General features: G+C 37.2%; 2 protein-coding genes across 12 annotated transcripts in view; both read left to right on the forward strand.

Moving 5' to 3' along the window:
* Nucleotides 1-728: 728 nt before the first annotated feature.
* On the forward strand, nucleotides 729-11,606 carry LOC107638446 (Pentatricopeptide repeat (PPR) superfamily protein). Of its 11 annotated transcripts, none has more exons than XM_088483994.1 (7): nucleotides 729-1,190; nucleotides 2,406-2,959; nucleotides 3,815-4,046; nucleotides 4,133-6,301; nucleotides 8,400-8,571; nucleotides 8,730-8,817; nucleotides 9,278-11,606. In XM_088483994.1, exon 4 carries the CDS (start codon nucleotides 4,141-4,143, stop codon nucleotides 6,211-6,213), a length of 2,073 nt encoding a protein of 690 aa, XP_088340120.1. In that variant the 5' UTR covers nucleotides 729-1,190; nucleotides 2,406-2,959; nucleotides 3,815-4,046; nucleotides 4,133-4,140; the 3' UTR covers nucleotides 6,214-6,301; nucleotides 8,400-8,571; nucleotides 8,730-8,817; nucleotides 9,278-11,606. The 11 variants fall into 11 exon arrangements, with proteins under 11 accessions (XP_088340120.1, XP_016197202.1, XP_020976125.1 ...); XM_088483993.1 differs by having other exon boundaries at nucleotides 752-1,190; nucleotides 2,412-2,959; XM_088483995.1 differs by having other exon boundaries at nucleotides 752-1,190; nucleotides 2,475-2,959.
* Nucleotides 11,607-16,104: 4,498 nt separating this feature from the next.
* Nucleotides 16,105-25,156, forward strand: part of LOC107638447 (alpha-N-acetylglucosaminidase) — a 28,592-nt gene continuing 19,540 nt past the window's right edge. The window contains exons 1-6 of the mRNA XM_088485847.1: nucleotides 16,105-16,541; nucleotides 16,978-17,054; nucleotides 17,767-17,978; nucleotides 18,062-18,183; nucleotides 19,232-19,320; nucleotides 19,838-19,932. Of these exons, the coding sequence (XP_088341973.1) occupies nucleotides 16,305-16,541; nucleotides 16,978-17,054; nucleotides 17,767-17,978; nucleotides 18,062-18,183; nucleotides 19,232-19,320; nucleotides 19,838-19,932 (832 nt within the window). The 5' untranslated portion in view covers nucleotides 16,105-16,304. The remainder of the gene's footprint in view (nucleotides 16,542-16,977; nucleotides 17,055-17,766; nucleotides 17,979-18,061; nucleotides 18,184-19,231; nucleotides 19,321-19,837; nucleotides 19,933-25,156) is intronic.

The following is a 25,156-nucleotide window of genomic DNA, read 5'->3' on the forward strand; positions in this document are numbered from 1 at the left end:
TATAACAAGTCTCAACATCAAATTTTAAATAATCAACAATGACATAACAAGTCTTAACAATATCTTAAAAAACTAACGATAACATAACAATAGAAATAAAATTATAGGTTAGTTAAAATAAATAAATAAATAACATTTTCAACATAAAATATTTATTAAATAATAATAATACATGAATAATAGAAAAATATATAACAAATTGAACATATTATAAGTATAATTGTAAATATAATAATAAAATAATAATATTATAGCACATTGTGCGGTTTGGATTGGATTGGATCGGTTATGAAAAGTAGATCCGAAATCCGATCCAATCCAGCGGTTTGCAAAAAATAGAATCCAATCAAATCCGAATTAGTGCGGTTTTAATCGGTTTTCGGTTTGAATCGGATTGGATGAGCGGTTTAATTTGGATCGGCTTGGATTTGAACACCCCTACTGGAGACTAGAAGGAAGAGGGGTTATGGAACTTAGGGTTGCCATCGCTGCACAGCGAAACGCAGCGTTTTTGTTAAGATTCAAAAACCGGTCGGGTCACGGTTTGGTTCGATTGACCGGTTCTCAGCCGGTTCAACGATCCAACGGCGGTTTTGAAATTTGCCGGTTTTGCCTTCTGTCTGAGTCGTAATTGATAGCGGTTCGACCGGTTCAACCGTCCGGTTCGAACCGGTTTTCAGAACCTTGCCGACTGGTTTAAAAGAAACGGCGTCGTTTTTGTCAAATTTGGCTTACTTTCACCCTTGGGCCTTGGTTCTGAAGCCCCTTCGTTTCTTTCTCCCTTTCTCCCTCCCTATCTTTCATTCACAGAAACTCAGCCAAAAAACCCTAGCACTGTAAGCCTACACCACCGCCGCAAGGAGTGGCATACTGCCGCCATCCGTCCGTCTATCTAGCTTCCCTCGTGCTCCAAGTCTTCAACCCCTGTTCGCTGTCACCGATCGCAGTTGCTTCCTCGAGCTCGGCGTCCGTCGTCTTTGTCTGTTCAGCCGCCGTTTGTTTGCCGTTCACGCTCGCGTCTTCGTTCAGCCGTCGTCTTCGTTCGCGTTCTTCGCTGTTCAAGTTTGCTCGGCGTTCACCGTTCGGGTTCGCATTCGCGTTCGTCTGGAAGCCACGTTGGTCTGCTTCAAACGCTGCGACCAACCCGCGCGCTCCACCTAGCCGTCGAACTGCTCTCTTTTATCGCCGCCGTGAGTTCCCTAAACCCGCCACCAGACAATACACTCACACAACACCAATACTCTGCTTCAAACTCTGCAACTTCTTATTTCTATTACAATAAATAATTATTTGATTTGGTAGTGGTTTGTATTTTTTTCATAGACTGATTAAAGTATACAATTGTTATGTTCTCTTCTCTATGACATTGATATTAAGCTTTGAAATCTCTTATTTTGTTTTAAGTTTACCGCACTCAACACGTTTGATGAAATGCTTTAACCATATTTCGGGTTGGTTTTATGATTTCTAGCTTTTAGAAATTTAGTAAGTTGATTGCATGTGAAATTAGAATAATTGGATCTTAGTAATTAGGAAATTTTAGCTGCACAAATAGCATCTTTGTAGAAAACATATTATATTAGCATGATGATTCCACTTGCATTAGTGTTCTGGTAAATTTTTGGGCTGCGCTGTTGTTTTAATTTGCTAAATTGTTAGGTTTCTGCGATTTAATTTGTTGGATTTTCTATTTAGGTCTTGTTCTTGTTTATTTGCTAAATTGTTGTTGTGTATTTATTGTTGTCTTTGAGATTCTTGCTGGATATTGGTGATCATTGATTTATTATATGCTTCATGTTTTCATTGTTTTCTTTTTCTGAAGGAAAAAAAATTCCTGTTTTCATTGTTTTGTTAATTGTTTGTTTTGTTTCGGAAATCAATTTTTTGTTATCAATGCTCAAACTCTGAATGTTGTTCTTCTGTTTTTGTTTTGTTTCATAAATCAATTCAATGCTCAAATTCTGAATGTTGTTCTGCTGTTTTTGTTCTGTTTCAGAAATAAATTTTTTGTGGTCAATGCTCATACTCTGAATGTTGTTCTGTTTTGTTTTAAGGCTGTGTTTGGAAGAGGTGATTGATTTTTGAGTGTTGTTTTATTTTTGTTTTAAAGCTGTGTATTGTGTTCAATTTTCATTTTATTGGAAATTCTTTGAGGTATATAAGAATTAAGAAGGAAGACTATTTCAACGGTATTACTCTGTTGATTTTGGTTTGCTACAAGCTTGAACATAGAATTGAAGAGAGAAACCCTTTATTATTTCATCATTGGCCTATTTTTGGCATTACATATCATCATTGTAGTTTATTTATTCATAGAACTAGTTGTTTATGATCCCCTTTATAAGTAAAAAAATGCAGCAGAATAGTGTTTAGAACCAGTTACTTTATTCATTGAATTTTTATAGAATCAGGTGTTCATTATAAAACGGTTTTTTCGGTTGAACCACGGTTGAACCAATGAATTACTGAACCAGTAACTAGAGCGGTTCGATAACTGGTCCGGTTTTCAGAACCCCTAAGCCATCCACAACCTCAAGTCTCAGCTCACTCTCTCCCAAGAATCACAGATTCACTGACTCTCACCTCTCAACCTCACTCACCGCAGTTCCGCACGTTCACCGCCGAACACAACGGCAGCCAACGAAGAGGACGTCACTCGTCACTCCCCTTGCCGGCTCCTCTGCCTCGTCCCCCCGCCGCCAGTGTCTGCTCGCCTCTGCCTTCTCCGTCTGTGACGTCCCAGCCGCCTTGGCTCCACCGTGCCTCGCCTGTCTCTGCTTCTGCTTCCTCCGTCGTCATCGAGTTGGCTCCTCTGCAGTCTCTGCCCTGCTCGTGTCGAAGTTCTGCGCTCTCTCGACGGTGGCCTGCTCTGCAACGGTGCAACACTGCAAAACGACCCCAAGTTGGAAAACCGCACCTGACTCTGTTTCTGACTTTCTGCTTCTGCAGTGTAGGGTAGGTGAGTCTTTTTTTTCCTAAGTTATTCTTATTAATTTTTTATACTGGATTTTTGCTGTTTTAATTTATTGATGCTAATTGTATTTGTACGTAAAACTGGTTGATTCAATTTGTAATAGGTTTAGATGAATTGTATTTGTATGTAAAACTAACTGATTTAATTTGTTGTTCTCTTTGTTCTTTTCCCTTTCTTGGGGCTAGTATACTAAAGTTGGAGAAACCGAGAGAGATAATAGAGCAGAAAACATTTTCAATAACACTCAAAATTTGTCTCCTAGCTTGATAATCAAATGATGAAGATTCAATAAAAGGGTCTTTCTTCTGGTGTTGTGTAGTACTGTTTAATTTCCTAAGGAGATTAATCACTTTGCGATAGTTTGATTTGGAGGTCAGTGGTAATAAATAAGAGTTTGTTTTTAAGAGAGAAAATAGGAAGGTTCTAGCAGTTTTAAGTTTTTTTTGTTATATTTGTCTTGTTTTCAATTCAGGAAGGGTCTTTTACGTTCTGTTCTTTGGTCATTTTGTTTTTTGTTGCATGTTTAGAACAACGATGCTAAAATGTGCAAAAAAAAGAGAGTGAATGTATGGAAAATTGGAAACAAGAAAATATTCAACAAAGAATCTGTGAATGTGGGGAAGATGTAAAGGCTGATTTCATTTTATAAGGAGCCTTGGAAACGAGGTAGGGAAGACAGGATAATTGATCATTGAAGCTTTTTTGTTCCGTGCCTGTAGCTAGTGGATTTTTTTGTGTTTAGGGGTGATTACTAGTTACTTTGTTTTGTGTTGATTGATCTATGTTTTGTATTCTTGTTTTGGTTGTATCTTTTCATCCTATTGCTGCTGGTTGTTGCAGTTGTTTTGCTCCTCAGCACCCTCTTTAGGTTTATGGATGTGACTTAGGCTTTTCTAGAGGAATGTTCATCTTCACAAAAAAAATATCTGAATGGCGGCCATTTGTTTCTCAGCGTTACACCCATCTCTTCACTGCAGCCGCTGCTAAGTCTTCTCTCTCCTTCGTTGCTGTTGATATGTACATGTCTCTCCCGCGAGGCTGCAACCTTTGAGCTTGCTCTCGCTGTTGCTATGTAATGTCTTCTGTCCAGAGTTTTTTTTAATGCCCCCTGTGAATTCACGATGTTGAATGACATGATATATGTTTTGTATTTTGTAGGTTTGCTTATGTGTGCTTGGAAACACACGAGGTGGGCTTTGTTTGTTCACAACAGGAAGCCACACCACCAGGTCATGAGAGTGACAAGACTGCTAGCTCGTGTCTTCTTGTCTCGCTGCTACGCATCATCCTGTCATTGTTTGAAGTGGGGTGGTGGCAACAACACCAGCAGTAGTAGTAACATCATCAATGAACACAAAACTAAAACAAAAACCAAAATGGAATCGGTTATGAGTAGGATTGATGTTGTGCATTCCACAGTGGCCAGGTGCCCCTCTGACTTGATTACCCTTTCCTTTTTTATCTGGACTGCCCAGCGCCAGAATTACTATAATGATTTTAATTATAATTACTCTCATGATATCCGTGCCCTTGATTACATGGTCCCAGTGCTTCAACGTCTCACCAACCATTACAAAACCCTCCAAGTTATTCTTTTTCAGTTGGAGACTATAGGATGTGTCACAAAGCGTGCAACTTACATCCTCTTATTAAGGATTTTATGGCATGGCAAAATGCATCCCATGGTGCTTGAGGCTTATAACCTGATGCAAGTTTCGGGCTTCGAACCTAATACATTTGCTCGTAATATCCTCATGGATGTTCTATTTAAAATTGGCCAACCCAATCTCGCATTGAGGGTTTTTCACCACACGCAAGCCCCAAACTTCTTCACCTTTAACTATGCACTTTGTCATCTATCCAAGTTAAATGATATTACTCACACCGGTTATGTGTTTCGACTCCTGTTGAGGATGGGCTATTATCCCAGCATTCCCATGTTTGAGATGCTTCTCAATTGTTTCTCTAGGATGAGTGGATTACTTCAGGTGTATCAAGTGCTGGGTCTCATGATTTCTTTAGGGTTTGAACTGTCTGTTAACATTTGGACGATTCTCATCCATACATATTGTAAAGTGGGGAGACTTGATGTTGCTCGCAATCTGCTCTTGAAAATGGCTGGAAGTGGTTGTTCCCCTAATGTTGTGACATATACAATCTTGTTCAAGGCATTTATGCAATCTGGCATGGTCACTGAAGCGATAGATTTGTTAAAGATCATGTTATCTACTGACCAAAATCCGGATTTAATTCTTTGTAATGTATTAATTGATTGCCTTTCAAAGGTTGGAAGGTATCAGGATGCAGTTGAAGTTTTTGCCGGTTTGTCAAAACAAAATCTAAAACCTGATTCTTATACCTTTACTTCATTGTTGTCTGCAATTTGTCTTTCGGGAAAGTTTTATCTATTACCCAAGTTTAATCTACTACCCAAACTAGTCTGTGGATATGTAGATACTGATTTAGTGCTATGTAATGCACTTTTATGCTCTTTTGTTAAGGCTGGACTTCCCTCTCATGCAGTTGAACTCTATAATAATATGGTTGATAAAGGTTTTACACCAGATAACTATACTTTTGCTGGATTACTGACTGGACTTTGTGCTTCGAGAAGAATTGAAGAAGCAGTTAATGTTTACCGTGGTCTTGCCATGAGTTACCCTGATGTTGATGCTCACATCCATACTGTGATAATAGGAGGGCTTGTCAAGGTTCGTAAATATAACATGGCTGCTGATGTTTTTAGATTTGCAGTATTGAAAAAATATCCACTTGACGGTGTAGCATTCGGAGTTGGCATATATGCACTACTTAGATGTGGAAGAATTCAAGAGGCCCGTGCAATGTATGACCAGATGAAGGTGAATGGTCTTAGACCTGATGGTCATACATTTAATCTGATGATTTATGTATTTTGCAGAGAAAAAAATCTTCAAATGATGAAAGTAATGCTACAAGAGATGATTGATTTTAGGGTAGAATTGAGTTACAGGAATTTATTAAACATATCTAAACTTCCATGTGGATCAGAGACATACTTTTCTACTTTGAACTTGTTGTCTAAGATGAGAGGTTTAGGATTATTATCTGCAAAGGTGTTGCACTCATCAATCTTAGATGCACAAACTGAAGGTGAAGAAGCAAAAGAAAAAGTTTATACCAAATCTGAATCGGAACAGAACGTACTTTCATATTCATCCAGTTCTGAAGACCTATCAGACATTGCTGCAGTTTGTTGAGCTCTTATGCTTAACATGCATCCAATTTCTTCTTGAAGGGCCATTCAATTTACTTATCCTGAATATATCAGCACACCGATAACAGTATGTAAGTATTAATTTAGATTTATTATTTATCCTTCCTCCTTTATTGGCAGTATTTTAACTATGATGCTGTTATCTATGTTGGCTGTTGTGAATGTAGGAATGAAATAGAAGAGCTAATTTTTCTATTTAGTAATTTATATTGGAACGTTTGCAGTAATTTATTATTGGTCAAATTTATGATTACTTTAGGTTATGGTGAACTTCCCACATCATACAATGACATTGCAGCATACAAAACTAATGGCTATTGCTTCAAATATGCCAGTGACTGCTCATAAAGCTTCAATTTATATATACAGGCTGCTTGTTTTTTCTTAAATTCCAAAACATTTTCTTTCAGTTGAGATTAACATGTTTGATAGTTCTTTAGTATTATACTATTGCCTATTGCTATGAAGTACAGCTATATCAAGGTAATGGTGTATCTGTTGACATGATACCAAAATACGGTGAATACCCACGCGTCCTTACATGTCCATGTTCAAATTATTTTTTGTTGAAAACATGTGGAAAACATATGCGAATGAGCATGTCGAAAACATGAAAGGAAACAACCTGAATACAATCTGGCATGACCAATGTTTTTCTTGTTATTCATTTATTTATTATACAAGTGTCTCATGTTATATGTTCTATGAAATGCTAATAGAAATGATTCCCCAGGTGTCCTAGAGGGAACTTAGAAACAGGTAATATATATGGCATAGGTCAATAATACTCTTTCTTTCCAGAGGGATCTAAAAAATTTATGGAAATTAATTGTTTGACATCTATGAAAATCTGGAGATATTGTAAATCTTATGTATGTGTGTATTTGTCGTGTTGGTGTCCTATAATTTTTGGAATTTGCTGTGTCATTGTCTGTTTTGTGCCCCGTGTGTCCATGTCAATGTCCAATAGCAAGGTAGCCATGGCTATGCGTGGGTGAGTGGATTCATGGAAATAGGGATCGAATGGCTATGAAAATAAGATATTTGCACACATAGTGCTGCAAAGATAGTCAGAAAAATCACCTTCAAGGTTGTGTTAGTAGTGTAAACCCTTCCAAAGTATTATCCCTTTACAATATTAACTTAGTATTTAGAAGCTCAGAAAGTTGCAAGAACCTTCAAATGAGCACCTATCCCGTGAAAAGGGAAACATAGAAAATGGAAAAGGAGAAAGGGGGAATGCTGAGTAAGAAACATACCATCAGCAGCCGTGAGACGCCGAAATCGATTCTACTGATCTGATGCTTTCTGATCTGGTGACAGTGAGTTATGCCAGTGGGATGTTGTGGTTTGGTGGTGCCGAGGAGAGGGGACCCTGAACCCCTTTTTTTGGCATCAACCTTCTCTCAAGTCTCTTCTGACTTGCAAGCTTTTTACTTTCTTTGCTTTTTGATTGAATCCGAATTGAAATTGAAAAATGGATGAAGGGTATGATGTCACCTTTTTGGCTTCTGGTCTCAGAATGCATCCTCAAGCGAAACCAGAGAGGAAAGGAGAGGGTTGGAAAAGAGAAGGGTGGTTACGAGAGGAAAGGGGACACCAATGTGCTTGTTTTTGTTCAAGAAGGATCAACAGAGGGACTGAGATGAAAAGAGGGATTAGCCATTGATTTGTTTATACTCAAATTTGTGCGAGAAAGTTCTCCCTCAAGCCACTTCTCACTCCTTTATCCACTGAACTAATTGCATTTTGTTTCATTTCAGTTTGAACTTTGAAGCCAAAACAGAAGAAGACAGGTGTTGCCAATTGGGAGGCCGTGAACATTTTCTATTTTGGGGGGGACATTGTATGGGTTTCAGGAAGTGGGTTATCCAACCTCCTAATTTTAGTAGATTATAACTATTATAATTACATTTGACGTGTAGAAGTTGTTTACTACTAAGGCAGTATCTTTGGTCAGAGCAGCTTCTTTTTTTAATTTCTAGAATATAATTAAAAAGTTCTATTTATGACTTATGAGGAATTCTGAATGGGAATTGGATTAAGTGTTGATTGTGATGGTAGTGATGCTTTCTGAATTATTTAATCCCATCTTATGTTGTCACTTCTTTTCTTTTTTCCTCCTCTCATGTTCTTGTGAAAGTAAGCTAAGTAAACAGTTGATCTTAGGTACAATGATAGAAGTTTTGCAATGGCAAGAGGAGCGTCAAAAAAGCAGCTAGTCAATTTCATTGTGTTAACAGTTTCGTGAGGTGAGCGTGGTGGTTTGCATTGATGATAAAGCCAAAACACCTATCAGAAAGCTCACATTGAGTGAGCTGCTATTAATACCCTGGTGCAGGTTATTAATTCTTTCAAGTAAATTCTTCACGTGTTCCCTTCTCTGTGTCTATCACTATACTCTCAGTTTTGGCATTCATATTATAGTAAATCTAAAATAATGAATTTTTAATAATTCATACTCCAGTGCCATGGTTTCTGATAAGTATGATGCAACAGGGTAATGTAGCAGATGATGCCGAACGCCATGTTGGAAGTTTTGAATAATAAAGAGTTGAAGGATCTTGGATGGAACTTATTTCTATAGGTAAATTGTATGACTTCTACAATTTAAATAATGCATGCTAGTCCTCCTATTTGTTCATCGAACTTATCGGATATTATTATTATTATTGTTGTTGTTGTTGTTGTTGTTGTTGTTGTTGTAAGGGTATCATTTTTCTCGCACTTAAATTTAGTTTGTTACTTCAGTTAATAATTTCATAACACAATGAATTTGATTTCCCAAATTTGAGGCGCTTTCATAAATCATAAGCAATTTTTAAGACATTAGTCACATAATTTATATTTCTATTTTATTTCTTCTGGTTCAAAATAACGGTCAATTCAGACAAACTGATACATCGATATTTCAAAATATGGCACTATTCCAAAATTGTCACTTATTTTGAAATGGAAGGAGTAACTTTTTTATCTTTACACTAATAATGTCATTTCAAATTTTGACGCTTTTTAACATTTATTACAACTTTCGTGAAAATTTTCAGTGAAGATATGACAATTCAGGACCAACCAATTCAGCTGAGGTTGCAAGGGCCATAGTTGTTGTGTGCATATCCAAACACATCAATGGCAAGAACATTTGTAAGGTTGACCTCTCTTTTGATGCAAAGTTTTCTCAGAACTGGTATTAGAACACTCTATGATACAGCGTGAAGGGCCATGTCTCTATTTGGTATAGATATTACCCTATTTTGGCTGCATGGTCTGTCGGTTTTTGCTAGTAAAAGAGGTTGCTATGTTGGTGCATTTGTTTTTGAAGGAGAAAGTAATGTCTTAAATATTATCTTTCTACTTGATTTCCTTGGAGGCTTCTGGAGTTGTTCGAATGTTATGTATATTCTAGTCATGCAAAAGCGTAGAGCATTTCTCTAAGAGAGCAAAAATGCCATGTCACCTGTCTCTGCATTTAAATCTTCCCCCTTGTTTCCCCTTGTTTTGAGATCCAAGTGTGTATTCATATGTGTATATATTGATAGGCCATGAGTGTGAGAATGGGTACATTCCATTTTCTAAGTCTCATTTGTAAAACATACATTCTTTTGCCTTCTAATTAGTTCAATCATGAATAATAACAATTGTGCTTCTTCTTCCAACATTCTATTTTTTTGCATAATTAGCATTCTCTGCTTTCTTGCTGTGAAAGCATTCTCATCGATCTCAAAAACCTTTCTTGGTATCACGAGCCAAAGGTTATTGATCCATGGCTTCTTCCATCACAAATGAATTTTCATAATCTACACCCAATACTCCTCTTCCGAATAGTTCATCTTTTACACCACAATCCTTTCAGAATGCCATTAGCAACAAGTTAGGTGAAAACAACCATCGAACATGGCAGCAGCAGGCATTGGAAGCAATTAGAGGACAAGATTTAGAGAGCCATCTTCAACAATCCATTCCTCCTCAATTTTCATCAGATCAAGATTGACTTTCAGGTAAAGAATTTGCACAGTACAAGCAATGGCGCCAGGAAGATTACAACATCATTTCCTTCTTGTTGGCTTCAATGGAGGAAGTTTTCTCCAACAAGATGGTTGGCAGCCAATTTGCTTATGAAATCTGGAATAGGATCGAGGATTACTTTACTAAAAGCACCAAATACAAGATCAAGCAACTCAAAAAGCTAGCCTCAAGAATATCAAGAAGAACAGATTAACAGCAACACAATACATTCAAAGATTAAAGAAGTTACTGATTCTTTGGCTGCTCTTGGGAGTCCACTCACATCAGAAGAACATATGATGCCCTTCTTGCTGGTTTAAATTCTGAATATCATGTTCTTACTATGATCAATTCCAAACCTGAACTCTATTCTTTAAGTGAGATAGAAACCATCACTATGTCACATGATGATATGTTATAGCAGTTTCAGAACCCAGATACTTTGCTCCCTCAGGCTCATCTTGCACAAAGCTCTTTCTCCAATTCCTTCACCTCTGGTCGTGCCAACTACAACCGTAGAGGCAGAGGTGGAAGAATATCTCGAGATGGCAGATTCAACTATAGCTCACCAAGGCCTCAATGCCAGGTTTGTGACAGATTTGGTCATATAGCTTGGCATTGTTTCCATAGGTTTGATCAACAGTTTCCACCCCCTTCTCAATCCCAGAATCAATCTTTTAGGCCTCCCTCAACAAAGACTTTGCCGTCTTCATCTGCTTCACAAGTTTTTGGTTCATCGTCAATTCCCCCATCCAACCCCTGCCTTCCACAATCCATCTGCTTACATGGTTGCTCCAACATCTCTTGTTGATCCAACATGGTATCCAGACACTGGTGCTTCACACCATATCACACCCAATGCTGACAACCTCCTTTCAAAAACAGACTATAATGGTCCTGAACAGGTTATCGTAGACAATGGCAAAGGTTTGTTAATCTCTCATTGGTAATTCAATTTTACATGCTTTAGATACAAATCGTTTCTTTAATCCTCAACAATTAATTCACTCACCACAAATGACCAAGAATCTAGTTAGTGTATCAAAATTTTGTGAAGACAATGCTGTATTCTTTGAATTTCATGCTTACATTTGTTTAATGAAATGCCAACACTCCAAGAAGATACTTTTACAAGGCTATCGTAGAGGTGGTCTATACAGATTCTTCAATGTTCAAAGTCCTTCAAATCTCACTCCTAGTTCTATTCCCTGTGTGTTTAGTGTAGATCTGACTTACAATAATCTTTGACATCGGCGTTTAGGCCATGCCTCAACTAGAATTGTACATTTGGTTATGAATTTGTGTAATATTTCTTCTTCAAGTAAACAATTTGATATGAATAATATTTGTTCTCATTGTGTTCATGCTAAACATCATAAATTGCCTTTTCCCGAGTCTTCTACTGTCTATACAGCACCTCTACAGCTTGTTTACTCTAATGTTTGGAGACCATCACCATATAGCTCTCACTTAGGTTATAGATTCTATGTGACTTTTATTGATGCTTTTTCAAAATACACATGCTTGTACTTACTGCACTCGAAATCTCAAGTCTTTACTGCCTTTGTACAATTTCAATCTCTAATGGAAAATCTTACTGGACGTAAAATTAAGAAATTTCAGACTGATCATGGAGATGAATTCACCTCAAACATCTTTATTTCATACTTAGCAGAGCAAGATATTTCTCATAGATACACTTCTCCTTACACACATGAGCAAAATGGTAGAGTGGAGAGAAAGCATCGCCATATTGTGGAGACAAGTTTGGCTATGCTTTCTCAAGCCAAATTGCCACTCACTTATTGGGATGAGGTTGTAGTTACAACCTTATCTTATAAATCGATTACCTACTCCAACTCTCCAAGATAAATCTCCATATGAGGTTCTGTTTACCAAAGAACCTGATTATACTCTTCTAAGAACCTTTGGTTCAGCCTGCTATCCCTTAATAACTCCTTATAACAAGAACAAATTTAATTATAAGTCCCACAAATGTTTATTTCTAGGATATGCTATTGATCATAAAGTGTATAAGTGTCTACCTAAATTAGCTAATAGCAATACTTTAAACACTCATAATTCTACTACCATACCTTCAATTCACACTTCAAATAATTCTTCTGATTCAAGTATTATTTCAGATAGACCAACTATTGGTACTAACTAAGTCTGCAGCATCAACAACTAGTGATGTACCTAGTGATTTAATAAAAGAATCACCACCCTCTACTTCTCAAAGTACAAGTTCAGATATCATTCCAATCACTGGTATTGAAAAATAGCTACCTCTTTCTGCACCTCCTACTACTTCACAAAATATTGCTCAACAGAATCTTGAATCACCTGCTACTATTGAGGTTCAGAATCAACACCTCATGACCACAAGGTCAAAAACAGGAAAGTTAAAGCCAAAACTTCACTCTACTGTTGGAAGTTCAGACTTGTCTATTGAAAGTCCTCCTAAAAATGCAGCTGTGGCTCTTAAAATACCACATTGATATGCTGCTATGCAAGAGGAATACCAGGCTCTTATGAGAACTAATACATGGACCTTGGTTGAGGCTCCACCTAATGCAAAAGTGATAGGTTCAAAGTGGATGTATGCTGTTAAAAGGTTACCAAAGATACAAAAATACAAGGCCAGACTTGTGGCACAAGGCTTTGATCAAACTGAAGTATTTGATTTTGGTCAAGTCTTTAGTCCAGTCATAAGACCTACAATTATTAGAATTATGTTAAGTGTAGCACTGACTAGAGGATGGACTATTAGACAATATGACTTTAATAATGCTTTTTTAAATGGGGATTTATACCAAACTATTTATATGAGACAAACAAAGGGATTTGAAATACAACCTTAAACTCTTGTTTGCAAATTAATTAAACTAGATTTTGACCTGCACCATGCACGGAGAATTTGAATAATAATTTTTACATAATGGTTTTTTATTAGATTTTATAAATTTGTGTAAATAAAATAGTATATATTTATATTGTTCTTTGTTATTTGTGACCGTTCAAATGATCGTTATAGTAGCCGTTGTAATATCTTATTACATAATATATAATTATGTTATTTTTAATTATATTTAAAGTAGATTGATTATTCTAACTTTTGTGAATCTTAAAAGAATTTTTACATTTAATTTTGGTTTCTTGTAACATTTGATAATTTTAGTGGCATCTTAAGAATTTTTTTTTTTCCTTGTAATGTGACCTTAAGATCAATGTAGGATATGGTAATTGTACATTAAATAGGTGTAACGTTTCAAAAATTTAATGGGAGCTTAAGGTGAAATTTTTACATTAATTTAAATTGAATTTTATTCCTTGTAACGTTTCATAATTTTAATGGGAGGTTTCATTATGATATTCATAGTTTTTTTTTTGTTTTTTGTTGTAGTTGAAAAAAGAAGAGTCAAAGTCTAAGAATGAATCTAGAATCATGATAGGAAGCAAGGAGACTAACAATACATCTAGAGACTATCTTGTATTCTGTTTTAATATATTACTAATAGATAGGTCTCTCTATGATCTTAAACAAGTTCCAAGAGAGTAATTTCTTAAATTAAGTAGCACTTTAGCAACTTTTGGGTTTTAAAATGCTAAGTCTGATAATTCTCTTTTTATTAGAACTGAAACAGATAATGTTATTTTTATATTGTGTTATGTTGATGATGTGATTGTTATAGGTAATAATCAATCTACAATAGTTGGATTAATGCAGCAACTTCACAACATCTTCTCTTTAAAGAATTTAGGAGATTTGAGTTACTTTTTAGGCGTTGAAATTTTAAAAATTGATACAAGAGCTTTGCACTTGTCTAGGACCAAGTATATACGTGATCTACTCTCTAAAGTTGGTGTGGCTATGGTAACTCCTATGGTATCTTTTCTACAATTAACTGCTAGAGGTTTCGAAGAATTTGATGATCCGAAGCTTTACAGATCAGTGGTAGGGAGTCTGCAGTATGCCACTGTGACAAGGCCAGATTTGGCATTTGCAGTGAGTAGAGTGAGTCAATTTATGCATAGACCTCTTCTTGCTCACTAAAAGGCTGTAAAAAGGTTGCTTATATACTTGCAGGGCACTAAAGATCAATAGTTGATATTCCACAAAAGCAGAGACTTCAGAATTTATGAGTTTTCTGATGTAGACTGGGCCTCTGATTTGGAGGACAGGAGGTCTGTGTCTGGTTTTTGCGTCTTTCTTGGTCCTAATTTGGTGTCTTGGATGTGCAGAAAACAATTGACGATCAGCAGGTCATCAACTAAGGCTGAGTTTAGGAGTCTAGCATCTTGCCAAGCGGAGATCATTTGGATTCAAGGGTTGTTGACACAGCTGAATGTGGAATTAGCCAGTGTCCTTTCGATTTTCTGTGACAATTTGAGCATTGTGTTGCTCACGGCCAACCCTGTTTTTCATGATAAAACCAAGCATTTTCAGCTTGACATTCAATTTGTTCGAGATAGAGTGCAGAAAAACTTGGTACATGTGATACATATCCCAGGAGCTGAACAAAGGGCTGATATACTAACTAAACCTTTGACATCGGTATCCTTTGAGAAATGGAAAAGCAAACTCAGAATTGTGAGAAGACCAATTATGATTTTGAGGGGGATGTCAAGGGTAAGGATGTAAATTCTTTATAGTTAGTTAGAGATGTTGTGAATTAAATGTGAGTTAATTTATGGGCATTAGAGTTAGTTACTGGTCTGGAGTTTCTTGAAATCCATGAGTGTGTATTCATGTGTGTATATATTGATAGGCCATGAGTATGAGAATGGGTAAATTCCATTTTTTAAGTCTCATTTATAAAACATACATTCTTTTGCCTTCTGATTAGTTCAATAACTGTGCTTCTTCTTCCAACATTCTGTTTTTTCTGCATAATTAGCATTCTCTGCTTTCTTGCTGTGAAAGCATTCTCATCAATCTCAGAAACCTTTCAGTTATTACCACCACACCTTCTCCTCCTTCTTACACCCCTGCTGCATCTCCATCTCCTCCTCCTCCTCCTCCTTATTTTTTCTCATCTTTCTTTCATTATCGTCATCGTCATTACCACCACACCACCACCTTCATCTCCTTTTTTTTCATTTGAATTTTTTCGATCTCCTCCTTTATTTTCCTCCTCTTCCTCCTCCATCGTCATTATTATCATTGTTATCGTTATTGTCATGACCATCGTCGTCTTCTTTTTATACATACATTTAAAATCCAGAATGCACCAAAATTCTTAATGACAATGACACACAAACAAACTTAGTTTAAAACAAGTTCAGATTAAAAGTGCACTTTATTTAAATCCAGAACGCACCGAAATTACTTAATGATACACAAACAAATTCGGTTCTAAACAAGCACAGATCAAGTACACCTTATTTAAATCCAGAATGCACGGAAAGTACTTAATGATGACGATACACAAACAAACTAAGTTCAAACCAAGCACAGACCAAAAGTGTACCTTATTTTAAATTTAGAATGCACCGAAATTATTTCCTGAAAAATTATGCATAACTCAAAACTCTTCCTGTTTTTCTTCTTCATCATTTTCTTCTTTTTTTATTCATCTCTGTTTTTTTACCTTATGATTTTTCTTGTTTTATTCTCTAAAAAAAAATAAAAATAAGAAAAAATCAAATAAAGAAGAAACACAATGTTGCAAAATCACTATAAAGAGGATGAAGAAAAAGAAAAGAAGCAACAGCAATAACAACTATAAAAGAATGAAAAACTTATTTTTGTTGGATTTAAACTAAACTTGACCGTAAAAAAAAACTTGGATGCGTAGCAAGATACTTGGTTGGCAAGCATTCATGTGTTTCTACTTTCTAATAAAAAACTAGTTTTCTGGCAATAGAAAAACGGACAAACGAACTCCTCTTAGTAGCTGAAACATCAGCTTCCACAGTTAACAACTCTTGTGTCGTCTCTCTGCCGGCCTCCAAATTGAATACTTTTATCCTGTTTCCTCATGGAACCTCCTTCCTCAAATACGCTTCTTCTTCCTCTTCTTCTATTCGCAAAAGCCTTCTTTACCAACCTCCCAAAACCAACTAATGAACCCCAACATGCTCCCATGTTTTCCCGCCATTTTTCTCATCATACTCCAAAGTCTTTGGTTCCCAAACCCAGCTCTCTCTTCCACGGCCGGCGTCGACTCCATCTCTCGCCTACTCCGAATCCAGGACCGCCAGAGGGCTCCCCCTTCCGTCCAGGAAGCCGCTGCTGCGGCCGTCCTCCTCCGCCTCCTCCCTTCCCACTCCTCGAGCTTCCACTTCCGAATTATCTCCAAGGTAATCCCAATTACTCATTTTTCTTTTCATTTTTGAACTGACTAGGGTAAACTAGCAAAATGATACAAATAATCTCGAAACAAATAAGGTATATATTTTTAATTGGCAAACGCATTTTGTATTTAGCAGTGCATTTGATTCAAATTTGTATAGAAATATTTAAATAATTAGTTAGAAGGTGCATACAAAAATGAAAAGATTTCTAAAGTATTTTTAAATTTTTAAAAAATGTGGATCATAAAAAAATTCAGTTGTCGTAAAATCATCAAACTTTAGAAACAGATCTCATCGTTTCTGAAAACGCATTTTGTATTTCTAAAGCTTATTTACTATTCATATCTTTTGGGTGATTTTCGCCAGCAATATGAACGAATACCATTTTCGTAGTTTATCCAATTGACTGAAATAGTTAGTTATATAATTTTCTCATTTACAGGATGAATGCGGCAGTGACTATTGCTTTGTAGTAAAAAACCATCCTGCTTACACACAAGCCGGGGATCCTCAAATACTGTATGCTACTTTTGAATTTTTAGATTTCATTTGCAATATTCATGATTGGAAATTCTGTGTTGTGGTTTTAGGTTGCACTTGCTGTTGTCTCGCAATCAAAAAGGGAAGAAAATCAAATTAAAACTGTGATATTGCAGTAGTTGCAGTTGTGGTTGTCTACTGGGGTCTAAGACTATACTTACTCCGTTTCAAAATAAATCTATTTTGGACAAAAGGATACGGGTAAATTTAATATATTTGGATACAAATTGGATCGAGATACATGATTCTTTTTACAGAACCAATTTGGCTAAACAGACTTTTTTAGAACTGAGGGAGGAGGTGACTATAATAATTGGTTGGTTCAAATGGTTCAGTACTAGTTCTTGGGCAAGGTTTTCGAAATATAGAAGACTTAATGCTGGGAGAATTACCTCATAATAAGCTAAGCTAACTTGAATAAGATTAGTTGAACTTTAGTGGACCCTTAGCTAGTGATTTTCACCCAAAATACTATATATGGCTTTCATACATGGGCACATGGAAAAGTAAGTAACAAATCAATAACAAACTTAAGTGTGTTTTGTTATAACTAATAGGTTGAGCCAGAAAATTAACTCTCAACTAAAGAAAATTAACTCTCAACTAAGGTAACTAAGCTTAATGCATTATGATAATCTTGCTTAAAGATTTTAAAATGGTTAGATGAATAATGATTTTCAGTCCTCAACAGTATAGCTGGGACTACTGGAGTGGACATTGTGACTGGTCTACACTGGTATTTAAAGCAACGGTGTGGCTCACATATATCATGGGACAAAACTGGTGGCTCGCAACTATCTTCGGTGCCTAAGGTGGGATTTCTTCCACGTGTTCAGGAGGCTGGGATCTTGATTCCGAGGCCTGTTCCATGGAGCTATTACCAAAATGCTGTTACATCTAGCTGTAAGCTTACCTCTTTGAGCATCATGGTTTTACAATAGAACATTTTGTTTCCATGTGATCTTATTTTAATTTCGTTTTGGAAGATTCGTTTGCCTGGTGGGATTGGAATAGATGGGAGAAGGAGATTGACTGGATGGCTCTGCAGGGTATCAACCTACCACTCGCATTTACAGGTCAAGAGACTATATGGCAGAAAGTGTTTCAGGTTAGTATTCCTACCCAAATGCGTTAAATAGTTTTTGGGATAAGTTTGGCATTATGACATCATTTTGTCGCTTTGGAACTTTCTGAAAATGACTTTAATCTTCAAAATCAACTTTCAAATATGCACCATCTGACAAGTTCTAGATGTTATATTGTCAGAAAAGTTCTTTAAATACGGGTTTAGGGTACTACGAATAGTCATTTTCGTTTTTAATTTACGGAAAGCTTGAGCAGTGAAAAAAATGCATATCCTAAAGAGCATAACCGTTTCCTTGAATTTATGGTTTATGCAAAACAATAAATATTTGAAAGGCACAGTTATTAGGTGATGACCAATTTATTATTTTCCATCTCCTTCACATCTCATGTAATACTGCCAGAGCTCTTCGGGCTTAAAGCATGAGCTAACATACATATACTATATCTTGTAAATAAGTTTAATTTAAATTATCAGCAATGATCGCATCGGCGCATAGTCAGAGTTTATGATACCTTATAAAGAACCACACCAAGTGTCTCAAAGAAAAACCTTTGAGAAGGAGGCATAAGAATTCTTCTATATATCTAGCAGTTTATATATTTGCCATGAACAACTACATGCGTTATCTTATTGCATGGAATTTTGTGGCTCTTCTCTTAAGACACTGGCTTTGCAAGCAAGCTATGATCTGTTAACATCAATTTGAGTGTGGTTTTAGATAATACATATTATGATCTAATAACGGCAGGAGATGTATAGAGTAATCTGCCATCTTATAGGATATAGAAAATGTTCAAGTTCAGTCAGATTTGATTTGAGACTTAGTTCTCTAATGGCCTTCTTCCTTTTTAGCATATAACTCTTAGAACCTTTACTGCTAGCAACTTTCATCTCTCTAGACCATTTATTGCAAGTAATGAGTTAACAATGTGAAAATCGATTTTGGCCCATAGTTCTGTAATAGAATTTTTTATTCAAATAATCATTATCTGTAGCTTAGTAATCTTGAATATTGTTCAATTCTGTTTAAAGAATTTATCATATGGCTGACTTTATATTTATTCTCCAGGAGAAATTTAACATGAGCACTTCTGATTTGGATGATTTCTTTGGAGGCCCCGCATTTCTTGCATGGTCGCGAATGGGAAATTTGCATGGGTGAGTGGTAACCAAATTCCTGGTCTTCTTGTTTGACTTAGATTATTCATATTATATGTTTATATTTCTAGGTTCAGTAATTTCTTATTATGTTTACCACAAATATAGTGGTTGAGGGGGAAAAAAGAAATGAAAAAAAAAAAGAAAAAACAGTACCTTTTGGTCACAATATCAATTTCTGAAAATACCCTTATTTACAATTTAGTGTTAAAATTTCTAATAAAAGTTCAAATCTGTTGTAGGTACAAAAAAAACTTTTAAATTAGAAAACTACTTGCACTTTATCTTGAGTTTACACTAGGCACAAAGTACCTTTCAATTTTAGCCTAAATAATTAGGGTTGAAAACTTACAAAATGTATATGTAGTGGCCAAGACTTTTCAGTTTCATTATAAATTTCTCAAGTTTAATGCTTCTAGGAAAAACTCTTTTTCTCTGTCTAAAGTTTCGTAATAATTCTGGTTCTAGCAGCCCAGCTCAATATTTAGAGTGTGAATGATTGTGTAATTTTTTCTAGATGGGGTGGACCCCTGCCACAGAGCTGGTTGGATCAACAGTTAAACATGCAGAAGAAAATTCTTGCCCGAATGTATGAGCTTGGAATGAATCCTGGTAATGAATCTACGGGCTCTTGTATTTTGACGTTAGTAAATCATTGTTGATCCTTATGCAAACTAAACAACAACAATTAAGGCTTTTCATCACTACATCGTGTCAATTTCATGGATAAAATAGAATAATAGCATCATATCATAAATCATTTCTATGATAGACTTGAAATACACGAATGGAGTGAGACAAGGATTGTGTTTTGGATGAATCCCTTGAGAGAATCATCTCTCAGCGTCAATATATATATATATAGGTACAAAAATAAAATCCCTTAATACTAGGAGATAAAATTCCTTAATACTAGGAGATACAACAGAATCAGATATCTAAAAACAGAAACTATATCAAAATAGAATAACTTATATAAAACCTATATCTCTCAGAATAACTTATATACAGCCTATATCTCTAATATGATATTCAATACTCCCCCTCAAGCTGGAGCATATAAATCATATGCACCAAGCTTGTTACATATGTATTGTATCCGAGGACCCCGGAGAGCTTTGGTAAAAATATCTGCAAGTTGATCGTTAGAGTTGACAAAAGTTGTTACTATTTCTCCACTTTGCAACTTCTCCCTTATGAAATGGTAATCAATCTCTATGTGCTTGGTCCGTTCATGAAACACAGGGCTGGAAGCAATATGTAAGGCAGCTTGATTATCGCACACCAGTTCCATCTTACTCGGCTCACAAAACTTAAGTTCCTTAACTAAGTACTTCAACCATATAAGTTCACATGTGGCAAGTGCCATAGCTCTATATTCAGCTTCCGCACTAGATCTTGCTACAACATTTTGCTTCTTACTCTTCCAAGATATCAAGTTTCCACCAATAAAAACACAATAACCAGATGTAGAATGTCTATCAGATGGAGATCCTGCCCAATTTGCATCAGTATACCCAACAATCTGGTTATGTCCTTTATCTTCATACAACAAACCTTTTCCTGGAGCACCTTTGATATATCTAAGGACTCTAACAGCTGCGTCCCAATGACTATCGCATGGGGAGTCAAGAAACTGACTTAGGATACTTGTGGCAAATGAAATATCTGGCCGAGTGACTGTCAAATAATTCAATCGGCCAATTAATCTGCGATATCTACCAGGATTTGTAAGAGGTTCTCCTTGATCTGGACTAAGTTTTGTGTTGGGATCCATTGATGTATCTACAGGTCTAGAATCCAACATTCCAGTTTCTTCAAGAATATCCAGAGCATATTTTCTCTGTGAGATACAGATCCCAGCATTAGATTGTGCCACTTCAATTCCTAGGAAATATTTTAACTTCCCTATATCCTTAGTCTGAAAGTGATCAAACAAGTGCTGTTTTAACTGAGTGATTCCCTCATGATCATCTCCAGTAATGACAATATCATCCACATAAACAACCAGATATATGGAGGTCGTGGAGGAAGAATGACGGGAGAAAATTGAATGATCTGCTTCACTCTGAATCATGCCAAATTTAGAAATAACAGCACTAAAGCGACTAAACCAAGCTCGAGGGGATTGTTTCAAGTCATATAAAGATCGGCGTAAATGACATACTAAGCCGGAAGACTCCTCCTGAGCAACAAACCCGGGAGGTTGCTCCATGTATACTTCCTTCTCGAGATCACCATGTAAGAAAGCATTTTTAATATCAAGTTGATGAAGAGGCCAATGGCGAATGGCAGCCATAGAAAGAAAAAGACGAACAAAGACCATCTTCGCAACAGGAGAGAAGGTATCACCATAGTCCAAACCAAATATTTGAGTGTAGCCCTTAGCCACAAGGCGGGCTTTTAATCGATCAATGGTTCCGTCTGAGCCGACCTTAATAGTATAGATCCAACGACAACCCACAGTAGATTTGCCCGGTGGCAATGGAACAAGATCCCAAGTACCAGTAGAATTTAAGGCATACATCTCCTCAATCATAGCTTGGCGCCACCCTGGATGTGAAAGAGCTTCTGCTGTTGTTTTGGGTATAGAAACAAAAGACAAAGAGGAGGTAAAAGCATAGTGCGAAGATGATAAACGATGGTAACTAAGAAAATTATAAATAGGATTAGGATTACGGGTGGAACGAGTAACTTGTCTGAGAGTAATAGGAGGACTACTGCTAACTCCCGAAGAAGGATCCAAGGACGGTTCAACCACGGGTTCAGGAGATGAGTTATCTTGGACTGCAGGCTGTGGGCGGCGATGATAAACCTGGAGAGGCTTTGTGGGAATAGGAGGCCCATCTAAGTAAGGAACAGGAAGCACCTCCGTAATGGAAGGTGAAGTGATGTCGGGTGCAGAGAAAAAAAGGGTATTCTCAAGAAAAGTGACATCTGCAGACACGAAGAAACGATTAAGAGCTGGAGAATAACAACGATAACCCTTTTGAAATCGAGTGTACCCTAAGAAAACACATTTGATAGAGCGAGCAGTTAACTTGTCTTTGCCTGGGGTAAGATCATGGATGAAACAAGTACAACCAAAGACTCGTAGTGGAAGAGAAAAAATGTGCTCATGAGGAAATAAAATGGAATGAGGAACTTGATTTTGCAAAACAGAAGAAAGCATACGATTAATTAAATAACATGTAGTTAGAACAGCCTCACCCCAAAACTTAAGAGGAACATGAGTATGGAGAAGAAGAGTGCGAGCAATTTCAATCAAGTGACGATGTTTACGTTCAGCCACACCATTCTGTTGAGGGGTATGGCGACAAGACGACTGATGTAGAATGCCTTGGGAGGACAAGTAAGACGAAAAGGGTGCTGAAAAATACTCACGAGCATTATCACTTCGTAAAATTTTAATTGAAGTTTTGAATTGGTTTTGAATTTCAGAACAGAAAGACTTGAAATGTGCAAATAATTCAGATATGTCCTTCATTAAATATAACCAAGTGCAACGAGAAAAGTCATCAATAAAGGTGACAAAATAACGAAAACCAGAATGAGAAGTAACACGACTAGGTCCCCGTACATCAGAATGAATAACAGAAAAGGGAGACGCAGCTCGTGTATTGACACGACTTGAAAAAGAACTACGAACATGTTTACCTAAATGACAAGTTTGACACTCTAAGGTAGCAAGACGAGATAAACTCGGGACCATAGCTTGTAACTTCAAGAGGCTGGGATGTCCCAGGCGACAATGGACCACGTCTGGAGACTCAATAGCAACAACAGAAGACACAGTAGTAGTGGGTAAGGCAAGCCAATACAGTCCTTGAGACTCGCATCCTGTACCAATCGTCTGTCCCGTCCCTCGATCCTGCACAATGACGGAGTCAGCAAAAAAGGTAACAGAACAATTAAGAGAACGAGTAAGTTGGCTAATAGAAATCAAATTGAAAGGACAATTGGGCATGTAAAGAATAGATTTCAAAGGTAATGTAGGAAGAGGAGTAGCTTGACCTATTCCCTTAGCACCAATTTTAGAACCATAAGCCAAAGTGATAGAAGGAAGAAATGCAGGGTGTTCAAGTTTAGAGAGGACAGAAGAAGTACCAGAAATGTGATCAGAAGCACCTGAGTCAAGGACCCATGGTCCAAGAGAAGAGGAATGAGAGATACAAGCAACAGAATTACCAGAGTGGGCCACCGAAGCAACGGGAGTAGATGCCTGCTTTGAAGCTTGGTATTGGAGAAACTCATCATAATCATTGCCAGAGACAAATATCCTTTGTGGTTGTGCGGCGGAGTGAATGTCAGATGGCTCATTAGTTTGGACAACATTAGCTACCTTGGTAGGACGACCATGGAGAGCATAACATTTATCCTGAGTATGACCAATCCTATGGCAATAGGTACAACTAAGGCGAGTACGATTACCACGACCATTACCACGACCCCCACGGCCGCCCCGAGTGGGCACTTGAAAGGACACTTGAGAAGAAGATTGGGATGCCAATGCAGTTTGGTTGAAAGTATGGGTCTCAAGAGAGGGGCCGGATTACAAGAGTCGTGCAAATACGTCCTGAAGGGAAGGAACGGGTGAGGTGCCCAATATTTGTTGCCGAAGAGACTCAAGTTCAGCTGGCAACACAAGTAACGTAAGTACCAAAAACAGCTTTCCCTGTTGAGCATGATGGTCATCAGCATTAGACACATAGGGGAGGAGAGTCGAAAACTCTTCCTTGACAACTTCCACAGCCCTAACATAAGATTCCATATCAGTTCCTTGAAGCTGTAAACTACACAACTTCTTAGCAACATGGTAAAGTCTTGCAATGTCATTAGTGTATAAAGCTTTAGCACGGTCCCACACCTTTTTACAAGTTTTGTAAGCCCGAAACATAGTCAGCTTTGGTGGATCAATGGTCTGCCACATAAGGTTACATAGCTGGGCATCAATCTTCTTCTAAGTGGTTTTGTCAGCGACGCAAACATCATCAACAGATTTAGTAAGGTGGTCTTCATAGCCTTGGCCGATGAACCAAAGTTCCACAGAATCAGCCCAAGAAAGGTAATTTTTGGCACCCATCAATTTTTCAGAGGTCATTGTAGCGGTTCCAGAAACAACAGATGTTAGAACAGCCGGTTTGCCACCATTGGAGTTGGTGTAGGGGGTTACCTCAGAAGACATGATGGTAGACACTCAGAAACGGCCGAAAAACACCTGCAGAAGGGAAACGAGGGCCGGAAAAAAAAAAACTGGGCAGCGGAGCGTGATGTTCACGCGCGTCTGGAGCGGAGGCGCGTGAGGACCACGCGCAGGAAAAGGAGCGGCGCGTGTCGGCGCGTGCGGCAGTTGACGGCGGTGAAATTTTGGGGACAAAGATTTAGGGATTGATTTGCGGTGCTACCATAAAGAACAAAGATATATGCTAGTTCAGTTGAGACTTGCTTACATCCAGTCCTCAACAATAGTTAAGATTTACACTATAAAACGATATTACAAGATATCGTTTCAAGTTTTTCCGGGATAAGTTTTGACTAAAATTATAAGAATATAAGAACCCTAGATATTCTTTCCTTAATAGAGTAAGATGAAGAGTAGTTCTAGAGGAGTTTAGAGGAGTCTAAACGGATCAAAATCTGGAATGTAACTAACTTAAGTGAAGAATGTCACTGATAGAGTCAGCAGCTAGCAGAATTGGTAAGGTTTATTGAAGAAATAGGGATTGCAAATTACAGTCCCTATAGGAATACACGGTTGGAACTACCAATTATGGAGGGAGCTTAGCCTCTCCCGTTCAAACAGATTTAACAGAAAAATTCATACACTGAAAACTAA

This window comes from Arachis ipaensis, chromosome B4 (genome assembly GCF_059453495.1).
Source record: "Arachis ipaensis isolate K30076 ecotype BB chromosome B4, ASM5945349v1, whole genome shotgun sequence".
In the NCBI taxonomy this organism is placed as follows: domain Eukaryota; kingdom Viridiplantae; phylum Streptophyta; class Magnoliopsida; order Fabales; family Fabaceae; genus Arachis; species Arachis ipaensis.